This window comes from Epinephelus moara, chromosome 6, assembly GCF_006386435.1.
Source record: "Epinephelus moara isolate mb chromosome 6, YSFRI_EMoa_1.0, whole genome shotgun sequence".
Classification (NCBI taxonomy): Eukaryota; Metazoa; Chordata; class Actinopteri; order Perciformes; family Serranidae; genus Epinephelus; species Epinephelus moara.
Genome location: NC_065511.1, coordinates 2,159,728 through 2,173,317, shown reverse-complemented (window position 1 = coordinate 2,173,317; position 13,590 = coordinate 2,159,728). Strand labels below are relative to the sequence as shown.

At 41.7% G+C, this 13,590-nt stretch overlaps 1 protein-coding gene across 4 annotated transcripts in view; it reads right to left on the bottom strand.

The window, feature by feature from the left end:
* Window positions 1-13,590, bottom strand: part of rrp15 (ribosomal RNA processing 15 homolog) — an 89,411-nt gene that overhangs the window by 10,789 nt on the left and 65,032 nt on the right. Inside the window, exons 5-6 of one of the 4 annotated variants that reach the window (XM_050045861.1) lie at window positions 11,153-11,291; window positions 10,810-10,948 (exon numbers count right to left, since the gene is read on the bottom strand). The exons of 1 other annotated variant lie outside the window; for it this stretch is intronic. In XM_050045861.1, the coding sequence (XP_049901818.1) occupies window positions 11,202-11,291 (90 nt within the window). In that variant the 3' untranslated portion in view covers window positions 10,810-10,948; window positions 11,153-11,201. Of the gene's footprint in view, window positions 1-10,709; window positions 10,949-11,152; window positions 11,292-13,590 lie in introns of those variants that run through there. 2 more of the 4 variants (XM_050045859.1, XM_050045858.1) reach the window with 2 other exon arrangements.

The window sequence follows — 13,590 nt, the reverse complement described above, 5'->3', positions numbered from 1 at the left end:
AAACCCTCATCGGGCCATGGAACACAATTAGCAAAAGTGTTGTGGTAATCGGACTGTATTTGGTCAAGATATGAAAGACTGTCTGTTTTGAAAACAATGTGCAGGAATTTGTTGTTTTATATTTTGGGCGTTTTTTGGACGATCAAAATTCTTTTAATAACTTCAGGAGGGTCCACAGATGTTACATGCAAAGTTTGGTGCAAATCGGTCAAATCGCCTAGGAGGAGTTCGAAAAAGTATGTTTTTAATTTGTCGCAATTTAGCTAATGGAAAATTACCGCGAAAGTGGGCGTGGCTTACACCACACAATTCAGCTGAATTCAGAGAACACGTAAATAGAAGGTTTAACAATGTGCGACATATTATGTGGGAGTTATTAGCCAAAAACGCTTTTGCATTGAAAATAGCGCCACCTGCTGGTAATTTTTGAGTTACAGGGGCCAGTCTATACCACCCCTATCAATTTTATTTCCATGAGTGTTATGGTGTTGGCACAGTGCCAAATATTAAATTAGACGGCCACCAGAGCGCCACCTAGTGGCGGATCGGTAACTCCTTTGTCAGATATCCTCAGGAGGGCATTGACAATATTTATACCAAGTTTCGTGTTAATCCGCCCAACCGATGTTGAGATATAAAATACTTCAATTTAAAGAGCGCCACCTGGTGGTCATCGCCTAATAATAAAAATAAAATTCCTTGCATTTCAATAGGGTCCTCGCTAGGAATGGGCGATATGTTATCGTCTGTGATGTACCGTCAAAAAATTTCCCCACGGTAAGAATTTTTCATCTCGCGATAAAAACGATAAATTCCCAATGATGACGTATGCGCGTGATGAAGTATGCGCGACGCACTCGCAGCCCAACTCCACAATGTGTAATGGCGGAAGGCGGAGCGGACGCGCCGGACAGTGAGGAGCTCGTTCCTAAACGAGCCTCAGTTTGTGCCTCATACAGATCTGCTGGTAAAGTTAACTTAGCGTTAGCAAGCGTGATAAAAGACGGCAGAGAGGCGACGTTGTGCAAATAAACCAAAGATTTATTAATTTTCTGTAGCAGTAAACACATGGGCTGATAACAAATGTGTTACCTAACTATGCTCAAGCTTTACAAGCTATTCAGGGCTGCCGACGATAACATTAACATGACAAACAGCAAGGCTACGGCTAACAAGTTAATGTACTGACACTCCTCAGACAGACAGACAGACAGACACACACACACACACACACACACACACCGAACAGCCTCTCAGTCCTTAGCCGCTAACATTAGCTCATGTACAAAACAGGTACCACACAAAAACTTTTACAAAAAGGGTCATAATGTGCTTCTAGTGACTGTCAAATCGCCTGTGAAAGTTGTTTACACTGTGGACACGGAGATCAGCTGTTTGTGCCTGCTCTCATGGGACAAAGATCCTCTGACAGAAAGACGGTTCACTCTGCTCTGCCGCCAGGAACAAACTGGGAGGCAAAGATCCTCTCTGAGGAAGAGGGTTCACTTTGCTGCAGGGTTCACCAAAATGTTTGTTTTGTTTTGTTTTTTTCTTTTAATAAATTGAACACACATTAAAGAACATACCAGATCCTGTAGAGAATTAATACATATAATACTATACAATAAACATTGTCAAATTAAATGAAGGAAGAGGATTTTTTTTAAAGTCGAATAAAATATTGGGGATTTATGTAAAAATATACATATAGACATATAAATAATTATATAATTAAATATATGTAGGCTATGTTAGGTGAATACTCCTGTCAAATGCATGATGTTGAAACATTTAATTTTGATCTTCCTTAGTCCATTTAGACTTTATTGTATCATAACAATAACAATGAATATTATGAATTGTTCACATTTTAATTTAATTTTAATAACATTTATCACACAGCATTTTGTGGAAAAGTCAAATGTTCAATTTACAGTTTTAATAAACACAGTACTGTTTTTCAACACATATTGTTTTGTCTTCATTCAGTGTAATTAGCACATATTGTTATTGTGCCATTGATTTTGGCCTTGGTGCCCCACATTTTGGCCGTGATGACCCAATAAATTTGTATTTATCAAAGGCCAAAGTGGCCTTGCCCTAAAAATGACTTAATTCCAGACCTGCAACACCACCAATTTGTTCCATTGATTTCATAAGCTAAGTTATTTTTGCTGTTTGCACTGTTTTGCCACTGCCTCTGTGCCAAAAAGGTTGAATAAATGTTGAATCTGTTCTCACATTTCAGACTTGTTTGATTGGTGTCACTCACAACAGTTTTGCAGTACAGGTGTACTACTTAAACTTAATTGGTGTAGTTTAGTAGCCTTTAGTATTATTTTAGGGCTCAGACTGAATGTGGTGATAGATTTATAGTCAAAAAGATAAGGCTGAATTGTTGTTGTTTTTTATCGTCACTCATTATTGCAATAAATACCAGAAATTATTGTGATAATTTTTTTAGTCCATATCGCCCATGCCTAGTCCTCGCACCGCTAAGTGCTCGGGCCCTAATAATAAAAAATCCTTGCATTCCAATAGGGTCCTCGCACCGCTAGGTGCTCGGGCCTTAATAAATTCTTGCATTCCAATAGGGTCCTCGCACCACTAGGTGCTCAGGCCCTAATAATGATAAACAGTGCGATTTCAATAGGGTCCTACAGACAACTTGCAGTCATCGTTCGGACCCTAATAATAATAAACAGCGCGATTTCAATATGGTCCTACGGACGACTTGCAGTCGTCGCTCGGACCCTAATAAACAACGCGATTTCAATAGGGTCCTCCGGGGATGACTTGCAGTCATCGCTCGGGCCCTAATAATGATTCCTTCACATTTTGGCCGTGATGCCCCAATAAATTTGTATAATAATAATGATTCCTTCAGTTTCAACAGGGCCTTCGCCCGGCCTTTGGTCGGTGCTCAGGCCCTAATAATTCCTTCAATTCCAATAGGGCCTTAGGTCGTTGCTCGGGCCCTAATAATAATTGACTTTAGAACTGGGAGCTACACCCATCAGCATGTTATTAACGGAGAAAATATTGAGGTTGTGGCTGATTATAAATACTTAGGAACAATAATTGACGACAAGTTGACATGGACCTGTAATACTGACACTATCTATAAAAAGGGGCTGCAGAGACTGTATTTTATGCGGAAGCTAAGACAATTTAGAGTGGATAGAGACATGATGTCACTTTTCTATCACTCCTTTGTCGAGAGCATTTTATTTTTCTGTTCTGTTGTCTGGTATTTCTCATCATCAGTAATAAACGAAAATAAATTAAACAGGATAGTTAACATGGCCAGCAAGATTGCTGGTCAACCACTAAATAGCATGGCCATGACTGGTGAAATGAGGGTGGTCAAGAAAGGACAAGCTATTAGTGAAGATATGTCACACCCCCTACACCAGGCATACGAGTTGTTGCCATCAGACAGGAGGTTCAGGCTGTCTTCTTTCAAAACAAGTAGAGCCTGCAGGTCATTCATTCCTACCAGTATAGCACTGTTGAACAAGAATTTGAATGTAATTGGATCACACAATACTGCACTTTAATAGCACTCTGCACTTTCTCTCTCTCAACTAAATGTCACAATATGCACAACTGCACTTCACCATTCTACTTATGATGTGTAGAGGGGTCTATGCCGTTTGTCCTCTTCCTGGGGGAGAAGGTGGGTTGGGGGGTGGAAACTGTTGTCTATCCTGTCTTGTCTAGTAGTAATCTGTCTTTCTTTTGTCTAGTCCCTTTTGTCTAGTATCTGTATCAGATGTACTGTATGGCGCAGAACAAGTTTCCGTAAGGACAAATAAATAAATATCTATTTCTGCTTTTAATTTGCTTGTCAAAGCAACATGTAAACTCAGTTTTTAAAAGGTGCTATATTAATAAGGTTATTATTGTTATTATTATCATTATTATAAATTATCCATCCCATGACTCAAAACTCCATAGACTGTGGCTGAGGGGGGAAAGAAAGCCCTGCAATGACTTCCAAATTAAGAGGGGAGACGCAGACTGATACAAGGACACAGTCAAAAAAGGAAAAAGAAAAGTTGCCTCCATACCCTGTCGTCATCTACCACCATACATAATTCCTGTTTCCACCGAGCATAACAGTACGGTACGGTACAGTTCACAGTTCACTTTTAATAATGAGTGGATCCTAAAGCATTTACATATATTAATTTCGGCTGGGTTATGTGAACTGCATATACTCTAATCCTCACTTGGAGAAAAAAAAAAAAAAAAACAGCATTGAGAAGCATCGTTCCTGTGGGCTCTGGCAACACTAAACCCCGGAGCTTGCCTTAGAGGGACTAAATTTTCTGTGGATCGGACCAAGATTATCCAAATCTGGTTTATATCTAATTGTGTTTTTAAGATATAATGTGGTGAAGGAATGAGTCTTAAAAACCCAGAAATAAGTTAGCATTTTAGTGCTCCAGGTTCCCTCATCTTGAGTCAGTGGGTATTTTGATAGCGTTTTTGGCTAGATGCCTGGAATAAGGTCTGCGGTTAACACAAGCTTCTGTAAATACCCCGCTGTGAATTTTGAAGCTTTTAGGTGTCTTTAAAAAAAAAAAAAAAGGCAGCTGCTAAATGAGTGGCTAAATAAGATTACAAAATGTCATCACGCTGAACACAGCTTCACAGTGTCGCTGTGGTGGCAGAGTTAAGTCATGAGACTGCGGTGTAGTTCATTTATAGCCTAACATTAGCTTTTTACTTCTGATGATTGAATTTAGGCTTCAAAAATCATAAAGTGGTGTTCACTTTTGAAGATGATCTTGCTGAACAAAACATGTAAGTATCATAAACATTTGTTTGCCACAGAACTCATTTTCTGCAGTAATTCAAAATCCAGTGGATGTTTCCACTGGATTTTGGAATGTGGATGTTTCCACTGGATTTTGAATTACTGCAGAAAATGAGTTCTGCCATTGGGATTGAGGGAACCGTCATCATAAGGGCACACAAAAACCTTTATCCCTGCAGCGCTCTTTTGTCCAGTTAACATTAAAATGGTGTGGCTCAGCACATAAATAGACCTAAAACCTAGAAATAAACAGACCTAAGGCCTGAAACCTTCAGGATGTGTTGACGTAAGTACCTGAAACATACCCTGAGAGGTTCATTCAAATCGACTGAAACAAAACTGGACAATAAATCTTAAGTTGTTTCTCCAATCATTACAAAATAATGGCCTAATGAAGTGCCCTCCCGGGTTTATAATAGTGCACCTCATATCCTTAAATTTTTGTGGAAACAGCTAAGAATAGTTTGGGAGAAACAAATTATCCCAAGAGCATGGCGTAGGGCAGGGGGTGTCCTCATTCCTAAGGAGAAGGAGTCTGTGGACCTTAGGCAATTATGGATGATTTCTCTCTTGAATGTAGAGGGGAAGATTTTCTTTAGTGCAGTAGTGCAGAGACTAGCTAGCTACTTAGAAAGGACTAGCTTAATAGATACTATGGTGCAGAAGGCAGTAATACCAGGTTTTGCAGGGTGTTTAGAGCATACTAGCATAATCTGGCACCAGATTCAGGCAGCGAAGATTAAAAAAAGGGACCTGCATGTAATATTTTTAGATCTTGCAAATGCGTTTGGTTCAGTGCCACATAGCCTCATTTGGAGTGCGTTTGACTACTTCAAAGTGCCACAGGTAGTTGTTAACTTAGTGAAAGCATATTTTCAGGATATTAGGTTGTGTCCAAGTGCGGCAGGTTTCACAACAGGTTGGCAGAGGCTAGAAATAGGTATTATGGCAGGGTGTACAATTTCTCCATTAGCATTTACTATGGCGATGGAAGTAATCATCAGGGTTTCCAAGTGGGTGGTAGGTGGGGAGAGACGAGAGAAGGGGTGCATCTTCCACCAGTTAGGGCTTACATGGATGACATGACGCTGGTGACCACAACAATGCCATGTACAAAGAGGCTACTAGAGAGGGTAAATAAGAACCTCAAGTGGGCCAGCATGAAGTTCAAGCCTAGTAAGTCTAGAAGCATCTCAATACATAGAGGGAAGTTAAGTGATAGGAAGTTTGTCATAGATGATGAGGAAATCCCAACAATCAAGGAAAAGTCAGTAAAGAGCTTAGTTAGGTGGTACAATGTGGAGTTGAATGATGGGGAACAGGTGGTGAAATTTAAAAAAAGATGTGGCTGAAGGACTGGGAACTTCCAGGAAAGTTGAAGTTATGGTGTTTGCAGTTTGGGCTATATCCTAGGTTAATGTGGCACTGTCAATTTATGAAATTCCAACATCCATTGTGGAGAAAATAGAAAGGTTGGTTGGCTCCTATATTAGGAAGTGATTCGGTGCTCCTAGGTGTGTAAGTAGTGTTGCATTTTACAGAAAAGGGATACTTCAGCTGCCACTATCTAGTTTAAGAGAGGAATTTAAATATACCAAGGTCAGGACAGAGCTGTTGTTTTCCGGGAGTAAGGATGTGGTAGTTAAGAGTGTGGTTCCAAATCCAACCAAGGGGAGGAAATGGAACCCAAGATCGGCAGTTCAGGAGGCAGCTCTTAGGCATGCAGAGATTGTAGGTAATGTTCAGTGTGGCCGGGGAGGCCTGGGGCTTGGCTCAGGCAAACCGGTATGGAATAAAGCAGGTCCCAAAGATAAAAGAAAGCTGGTTGTGGAACAGATAGATAGACAGGAGGAGATATTTAGGGGTGCAAAGGTAGTGGCCCAGGCTAAGCAGGGACAGTGGTTGAATTGGGAAAGTGTAGAGAGGTGGAAGCTTAGATGGAGGGACCTGTGGAATATGGAGAGAATCGTATTAGATTCCTGGTAGGGGCTACATACAATGTTTTACCAACCCACCAGAACCTAAAACTGTGGGTAAATGGGGACCCATCATGCCCATTGTGTTCAGGTACCGCAACCTTAAAGCATATTTTGTCAGGCTGTAAAGTTAGCTTGTCACAAGGCCAGTATACATGGTGACATAACCAGGTGTTGAAAAGTTTAGCTGCAGGCATTGAAGGGAAACGAGGACAGGCAAATTCAGAGGGTTTTAAGAAAAGGAGTTTAGCAATTCAGTTTGTCCATGAGGGGGAGAAATACAGAAGTGATAAGTTAGTAAGGAGGCAAGGTGTGGCCGCCAAGAAGGTGCTTGTGACTGGGAAATGCAAGTAGATTTGGGAGGGAAGCTTGTTGTTTCCCAGGAAATAGTTTGTACCAATCAGAGGCCTGACATAGTGTTGTGGTCAGTGAGTCAATGGATAGTTTATTTCATTGAGCTGACAGTTCCTTGGGAAGACTAAGTGGAAGAAGCCTATGAAAGAAAAACGCTTAGGTATGCAGACATAAGGCCAGTTCACATTACATGATTTTCACCCTGATTTTGCGTCGCGGAGACTATCGTAATCTTTTGAGTGTTCATACCTGGCAACGTGTGTTTCTGTCATCGGGAGTCTCGCCAACTGCGTTACAACCTGTGTGTGCACACCACAAGATTTTTCCACCAAGCCCTCGCCGACAGAGCTCCAGATAACACGGTGACGTCATCAAACTACGTTTTTTAACTTGGAGACGACACATCGTAAAGGCATGGATATTCTTCCCAGTGTTGAATCAGATCTGCCTCCAGGGCCTCGGTCCAAACACAACGCGCTCCCCGTGATCCTGTGGACACCGCCATTGTTGTTGTTGCTTGCCGGCTTGTCAGTGTTGCCAGTTCTTGGGAGAGAAACAAGCAACCAGGGCTATGGAAACAAGCCCAAAAGAAGTGACTATCATGCGTTTAAATAACTACAGGCCTACTGCGTGCTGACGTGGGACATATCCCGCCTCTCATTGGCTGATGCTCTTTGTCAGTTGTGTCACACTTCTCCAGTTTTCTAGCATGCCAGATATCCAGTCCCAGTCGCAGACGAGGGGGTGACTCGCTCGTAGGCTTGTTCACACATAAAGACTCATCGTGGCAGACTATCTGCCGACTCACCTCCGACCCAAGGTGGCTCTCAAGATACTCTGCAAAGTCAAAATCACGGTGAAAACCGTGTAATGTGAACTAGGCTTTAGGAGCAGAAGCTGAGCAGCGAGGGTGGAAAACTAGGATTAGTCCAGTGGAAGTGGGGTGTAGGGGATTCATAGCAAGATCAGCTGTCTCGCTCCTGGGGGAACTCGGAGTGTGGGGACAGAGTTTGAGGAAGGAAGTGAAGGAAATGTCAGATGAAGCAGCTAGATCTAGTCAGTGGATTTGGATGAGGAGGAATGATGTCAGTTGGGGGCCAGCAGGGGGACCTATTAAGCAGGGTTCATAACTCCTTGAGATCAAGTGGAGAGATCCACCAATCAGTTCTCTCTTCTCTTCAATATATTAGAATAAGGTGGCACTCACCTTGTGGTGCTCAAAGCAACAACAAAAAAGAAGTCCATTTGAAAAATTCAACAGCAATGTCTCTTTCCAGAAATCATGACCTGGTCACTCAAGATAATACACAGAGTTTGTTATAAGCAGTTTCATGTTTGGAGCTATTTTCTTTCTACCAAAGTACACAATACTAGCTCTAGCTTTGAGCTAGTGAACATTACAGCTCAGCCAAGGAGGATGCCATTATTTATTTCTATATTTTATTTATCCTTTATTTAGCAAGGAAGGCCCCACTGAGATACAACTCCCCCTTCTTAACAGTCATGGGCTGGCTTTGCTTGGTTTGGGCCAACAGCCCAGCGCAACAGGATTTGGATTTGCATTTCCATTACAACAGGGCTTCCTGCTTGAAGGTGTGTCTCTAACTGATGATGGCTTGTCTTAGGTGATGACGTGTAAAATCAGATTCACAGCTGTAGTCTACTGCTTTTTTTGCTGCAGATGTTTTTTCATCACACAACAGGGCAGGTAATAGAAGTTTACCTGTTGGAGGTGAGCTGTTTGCAGAGGTGCAGTAAGACCCTGTTGTCTCTAGCTCTTCATCTGACATTTCAATGTGGCTGTTTCTGCATTTGATCTTCCTCCCTGTGGTTTCATTAGACTTGCAGAAACTTAGACTTGTAAAAACTTGTATTATGAAGCACCAAAATAAGGAATTGTTGAGTTTTCGAGCAGCAACTACACACAACTTCTAATAGGGCTGATAGCGAACATGAAACAGTAAAAAGAGCAGATGTCTACAGTAAAAACAGGACACAGGAGAGAAACTAAACACCTTCTATTGTCCTGGGCCCGTATTCACAAAGAATCCTAAGACTAAAAGTAGCTCTTAGTGACGCCATTCTAAGAAAAATCTTAGAATTCCTTGAATTCTAAGATTTTTCTTAGAATTTTCCCTTGGTAAGATAAAAGTTATTCACAAAGCATCTTGGGCCTTAAGGGAGCTCCTAAGGTGAAAAACTGTTAAGAGAAGGGAGGAGGACTTTTAAGAAGCCTAAGAGTTTCTCAAACAGAGAAGATGGCGGAAAGACAGAGAGGAAGGAGAGATATTCTCCGTATATTGAATGACAGTGATTTAATAAGACNAGAGCGGTCTCAGTGCTGTGATGGGGTCTAAAACCTGACTGGAAAACATCAAAGGAGTTGTTCATTAGGAGAAAGTCAGTAAGCTCGCAATGTTGTGATGACCTTCTAAGTAAGTAAGAAGGTCATCACAACATTGCGATACCTGGCCACAGGAAAAATGCAACAGTGTAGCAGTGATGACTTGGGTCTGTCACAACCCTCTGTCAGCAGAGTGGTCAGTCAGACCATTACGACGCTTTCACAGCCTCGTATTGTTGCGCGATTTGTTCGCTCGTTGCAGGCCAACAAACGTGCATTCATGGGCATATCGGGTTTCCCTGGTGTTGTTGGTGTTATTGATGGGACTCACATCCGCATAACTGCACCATCACAAGACGAGGACGTTTATATGAACAGAAAGCGGTATCATAGCATCAACACTGAGATTGTTTTCAATGCGGACTATATGATTTTGGACGTTGTGGCAAAATGGCCAGGCTCAACGCACGATTTGAGAATACTGTCTAAGAGCGGCCTGAGACAGCTGTTTGAATGACACTACGTGCCAGCTGGTTGCCACCTGTTAGGGGACAGTGGTTATCCATGCAGACCTTGGCTTTTAACACCATACCTCCGTCCAGACCCAGGACCACAAAAATTACAACAACAGGTAATGTAAATATTTTTCAAATTATAGGCTATTATGCATGGGAATTGAAATTAAAGAGCAGTTGGAGTAGCTTATATTAGTTTAAATGTCTCCCTAAAATATTTTAGTCATCTACCATTATTTACAATTTTCAACTGTTTTCAGTGAAACTGTACTGTTTTTTGTATGTGCATAGGGCCCATAAGAAAACACGGGCAGTGGTCGAGCAAGGTATTGGAAAGCCGAAACAGAGGTTCCACGTGTTGCATGGAGAAGTGAGGCTGTTGCCAGGAAAGGTCTGCAAAATAATAATAGCCTGCACAGTACTCCACAACATCTGTAAGACCAGGCAAATCCCAGAACCTCCCGAGGATGGCCAGGACAGCAGTGATGACGCGGATGATGAAGATGTTCATCCTCAGCAGGAGAGGAATTTCGCTCTGACTGGGAATCCTTACAGAGCTCAATTTACACAGCTGCACTTTAGGTAATTTCCAATCAGTGTAATGGTGGCTGTATTGAACCAACATACGTAAACATTCAAAACGTGTTAAAGTAAAGACACAAAATGCATAATTTCTATTTATCAGCCAATTTATTTTTGAGATGCTCAATTTTTAGTCTGTAATACTCCCCCTGTAGAGGAAGGACTTTTTTATGCTGCCTGAGGACATCCATCTCAGCCTCCAACTTCTTCTCCAGCAGGGATGGTGTTGGCGAGGGAGCAGGAGCAGGAGCAGGAGCAGGAGCAAGAGGAGGAGCAGGAGCAGGAGCAGGAGCCATCTCAGGCTGAACGTGGACCCGTGATGTTGAAGGCCCCAGTTCCTCTGTTGGCTCAGCTACAGAAAAGAGGAAATATTCATCAGCCTTGTTTATTATTATTGCTTTGTTTTATTTCTTTTCATGCATTTCACATGTCAAACATGGCTACAAAAGAAATTAGAAATATAGGCTATGCTATAGGCTATGGCCTCCTACTCTAAATAAAAAAAATTTTCTTGATATTCTGTCTATCCTACCTTGTGAAAATCCATTTGCTCTACCTTTGACGCAGTTCCGCCAGCTGAATCAATGAGCTATCAATGCCCTCCTTCAGTCCAGTGATGCTGGTGTCGGACTTTCCCAAAACGCTAAAAACAGTCTCTGCCACCTGCGACAGCTGTTTAGCTGGTGATCCACCCCCTAAACAGTCCAGTAAATGAGCACATGAAATTCTATAACATTCATACAATTATTAATATCCAAGTAAGCGATGTCAGCAGCCATAGCCTAAATGGTAGCCTACAACACTCACCTGTTTGAGAAGAACTTCGCTTGTGAGCTGCAATCTCCACTCTCCCTTTGGATTGCAGCACGTACCAGTGCTTCTCACACTCATAGCTTGTGCGTAAAAGGAGAGGGAACAACGCATTGATTTGTCGGGCAATGCGCTCCCAAGTCTGCCTCTTCCCTTGTGCCGTGATTCCGGGACCGAATTTCCCTCTTTAAACGGCTTTGTTCTCCTCCACCAGCTGTGCCAACAGCAGGCACTGCTCTTCTGTCCAGTTCGGCTTTCTCGTTCTTTTTTTCTCCATTTCGTTCGTTGTTTTGGTCATTCTACCAAATCAAACCGCTTTTTACAAGGAGGCCAGCAATCACCGTAATTGCTGACAGCTGAGTCTGCGTCCACCATTAATATCAAATAGATTAAGTAGTAAAATTACCAGCATTGCGAGTAAACATAACAATAAGCAAATCAATATAATAATTAGCATGTGAATGAGGTACGTTCAAACATTTTGAAGCTGTGTAACAATTAATTTAATTTTGCTGAGTTTCATCATCATGACATAAAATTATTTTCACGATTACACATTTCTTAATACAGTCTAAGTTCTATGATCGGTTGATTTCACTGTCCATTCATTACTAGGAGCACATTTGTTTTTGTTTTCTTTTTTTCTTTTTTCCTTTTTGTAACAACCAATCACAGCTTTTAGAAGACTGCATGCGTCACACTGAGGAATGGGGTCAACCACACCTCCTCACTAAGATAAAAATTTCTGTCCCCTCCTTGCTCAGAGTTGCTCTCAGAACTTCCTGAATCACTCTTAAGCTAAGATTCCTTGCTAGGAATTTTTAGGCTAAGTTAGGAGCTCTCTGAGAGGACTCTGAGAATCTTTGTGAAAACGGGCCCTGTTCTCTATGTACTCTGGCTTTTCTTTTAGGAGCTCCTGATTGATGGGGAGGCATTCTGACTTAGCTAGTCAGGCTGCAGCTCGCCTCACATGGTTACATTAGCGCCACTTGTGAGTTCTGCACATCACACACCCGACTCATGACAGATGGACTGCACCAGTTTTCGATACCTGCAGGTGATGGGAGTATTAGATGGCATGTTGCAATGTGTTTTAATGATAAAAATACATTTATTTATCATGTAAATGTGTATAAGTTGTACTGTCAGTGATATAAGGAAGTAAACTGTTGTACTTGAACCAATTTAAGGGTCAACCACAGGCCTTTTCATGGGCCCCCTTTGGCCTTGGGCTAGGGTCATCTGTACCCTTTGACCCCCCTGACAGCAGGCCTGCCAGTGACATCCATACACATTCCACCTAGATCAACGAATACAAAGAATAAATAAAGCAGCAGCATGTTTTTTGGCAAAGACTTTTCAAAGTGTTCAAAGAAGAGAGTGCTTCTAAGGTAACAACGTTTTGGAGCTCACTGCATGCCCATGCCTTGGGTGCAAAAGAAGAGAAAGCAGTTTTAAACAAGCTCTGAGCACACCCTGGGGATTTTTAAAATCCACCTATGAGTAAATGCATGTTTCCATCTGCACGGTGATACTGTGGGTTGGGTGCAGTTCAGTAGAAAGAAAAATGTATTACATGAAAGCGCTCACAACAAGGTCTGTGGATTATTTTGAGTAACCTGGTCATGATTTCTGGAAAGAGACACTGCTGTTGAGTTTTTCAAATGTATTTTTTGGGGCACTGAGCACCACAAGCCAAGTGCCATCTAGTTCCCCATTATATTCCACCAAAAAAAAAAGTCTAGATCTATAAATAGTAGGGCTGGGACGATATGCTTTTGTCCCAATTCAATTCTATCACGATTCTTGGGTCCTGATTCGATTTATATTACGATTCTGAATAATTGCGATTTTACAAGTATTGCGATTCGATTTTTAAAGTATTATGATTCAATATAACTGTTTACACACAGCTTTGGTCATGTCTAGCTCTGCCTTTCCTGGAAGTGTGTAAAACCTTAAGTGTGTATATTATATATATATATATATATATATATATATATATATATATATATATATATACACATACCAGGGGTCGCGTTAACCAGATATTCTCGGTCATTGACCGGTTTTTTACAACAATGACCGGAAAATCTGAAGGCCGTCGGTCATTTGACCGGTTGCAATTACCCCCCCTGCCCACTTGGCGGCGGAGTGCACAGTCAGTGGTTTAAGTGGCTGCCG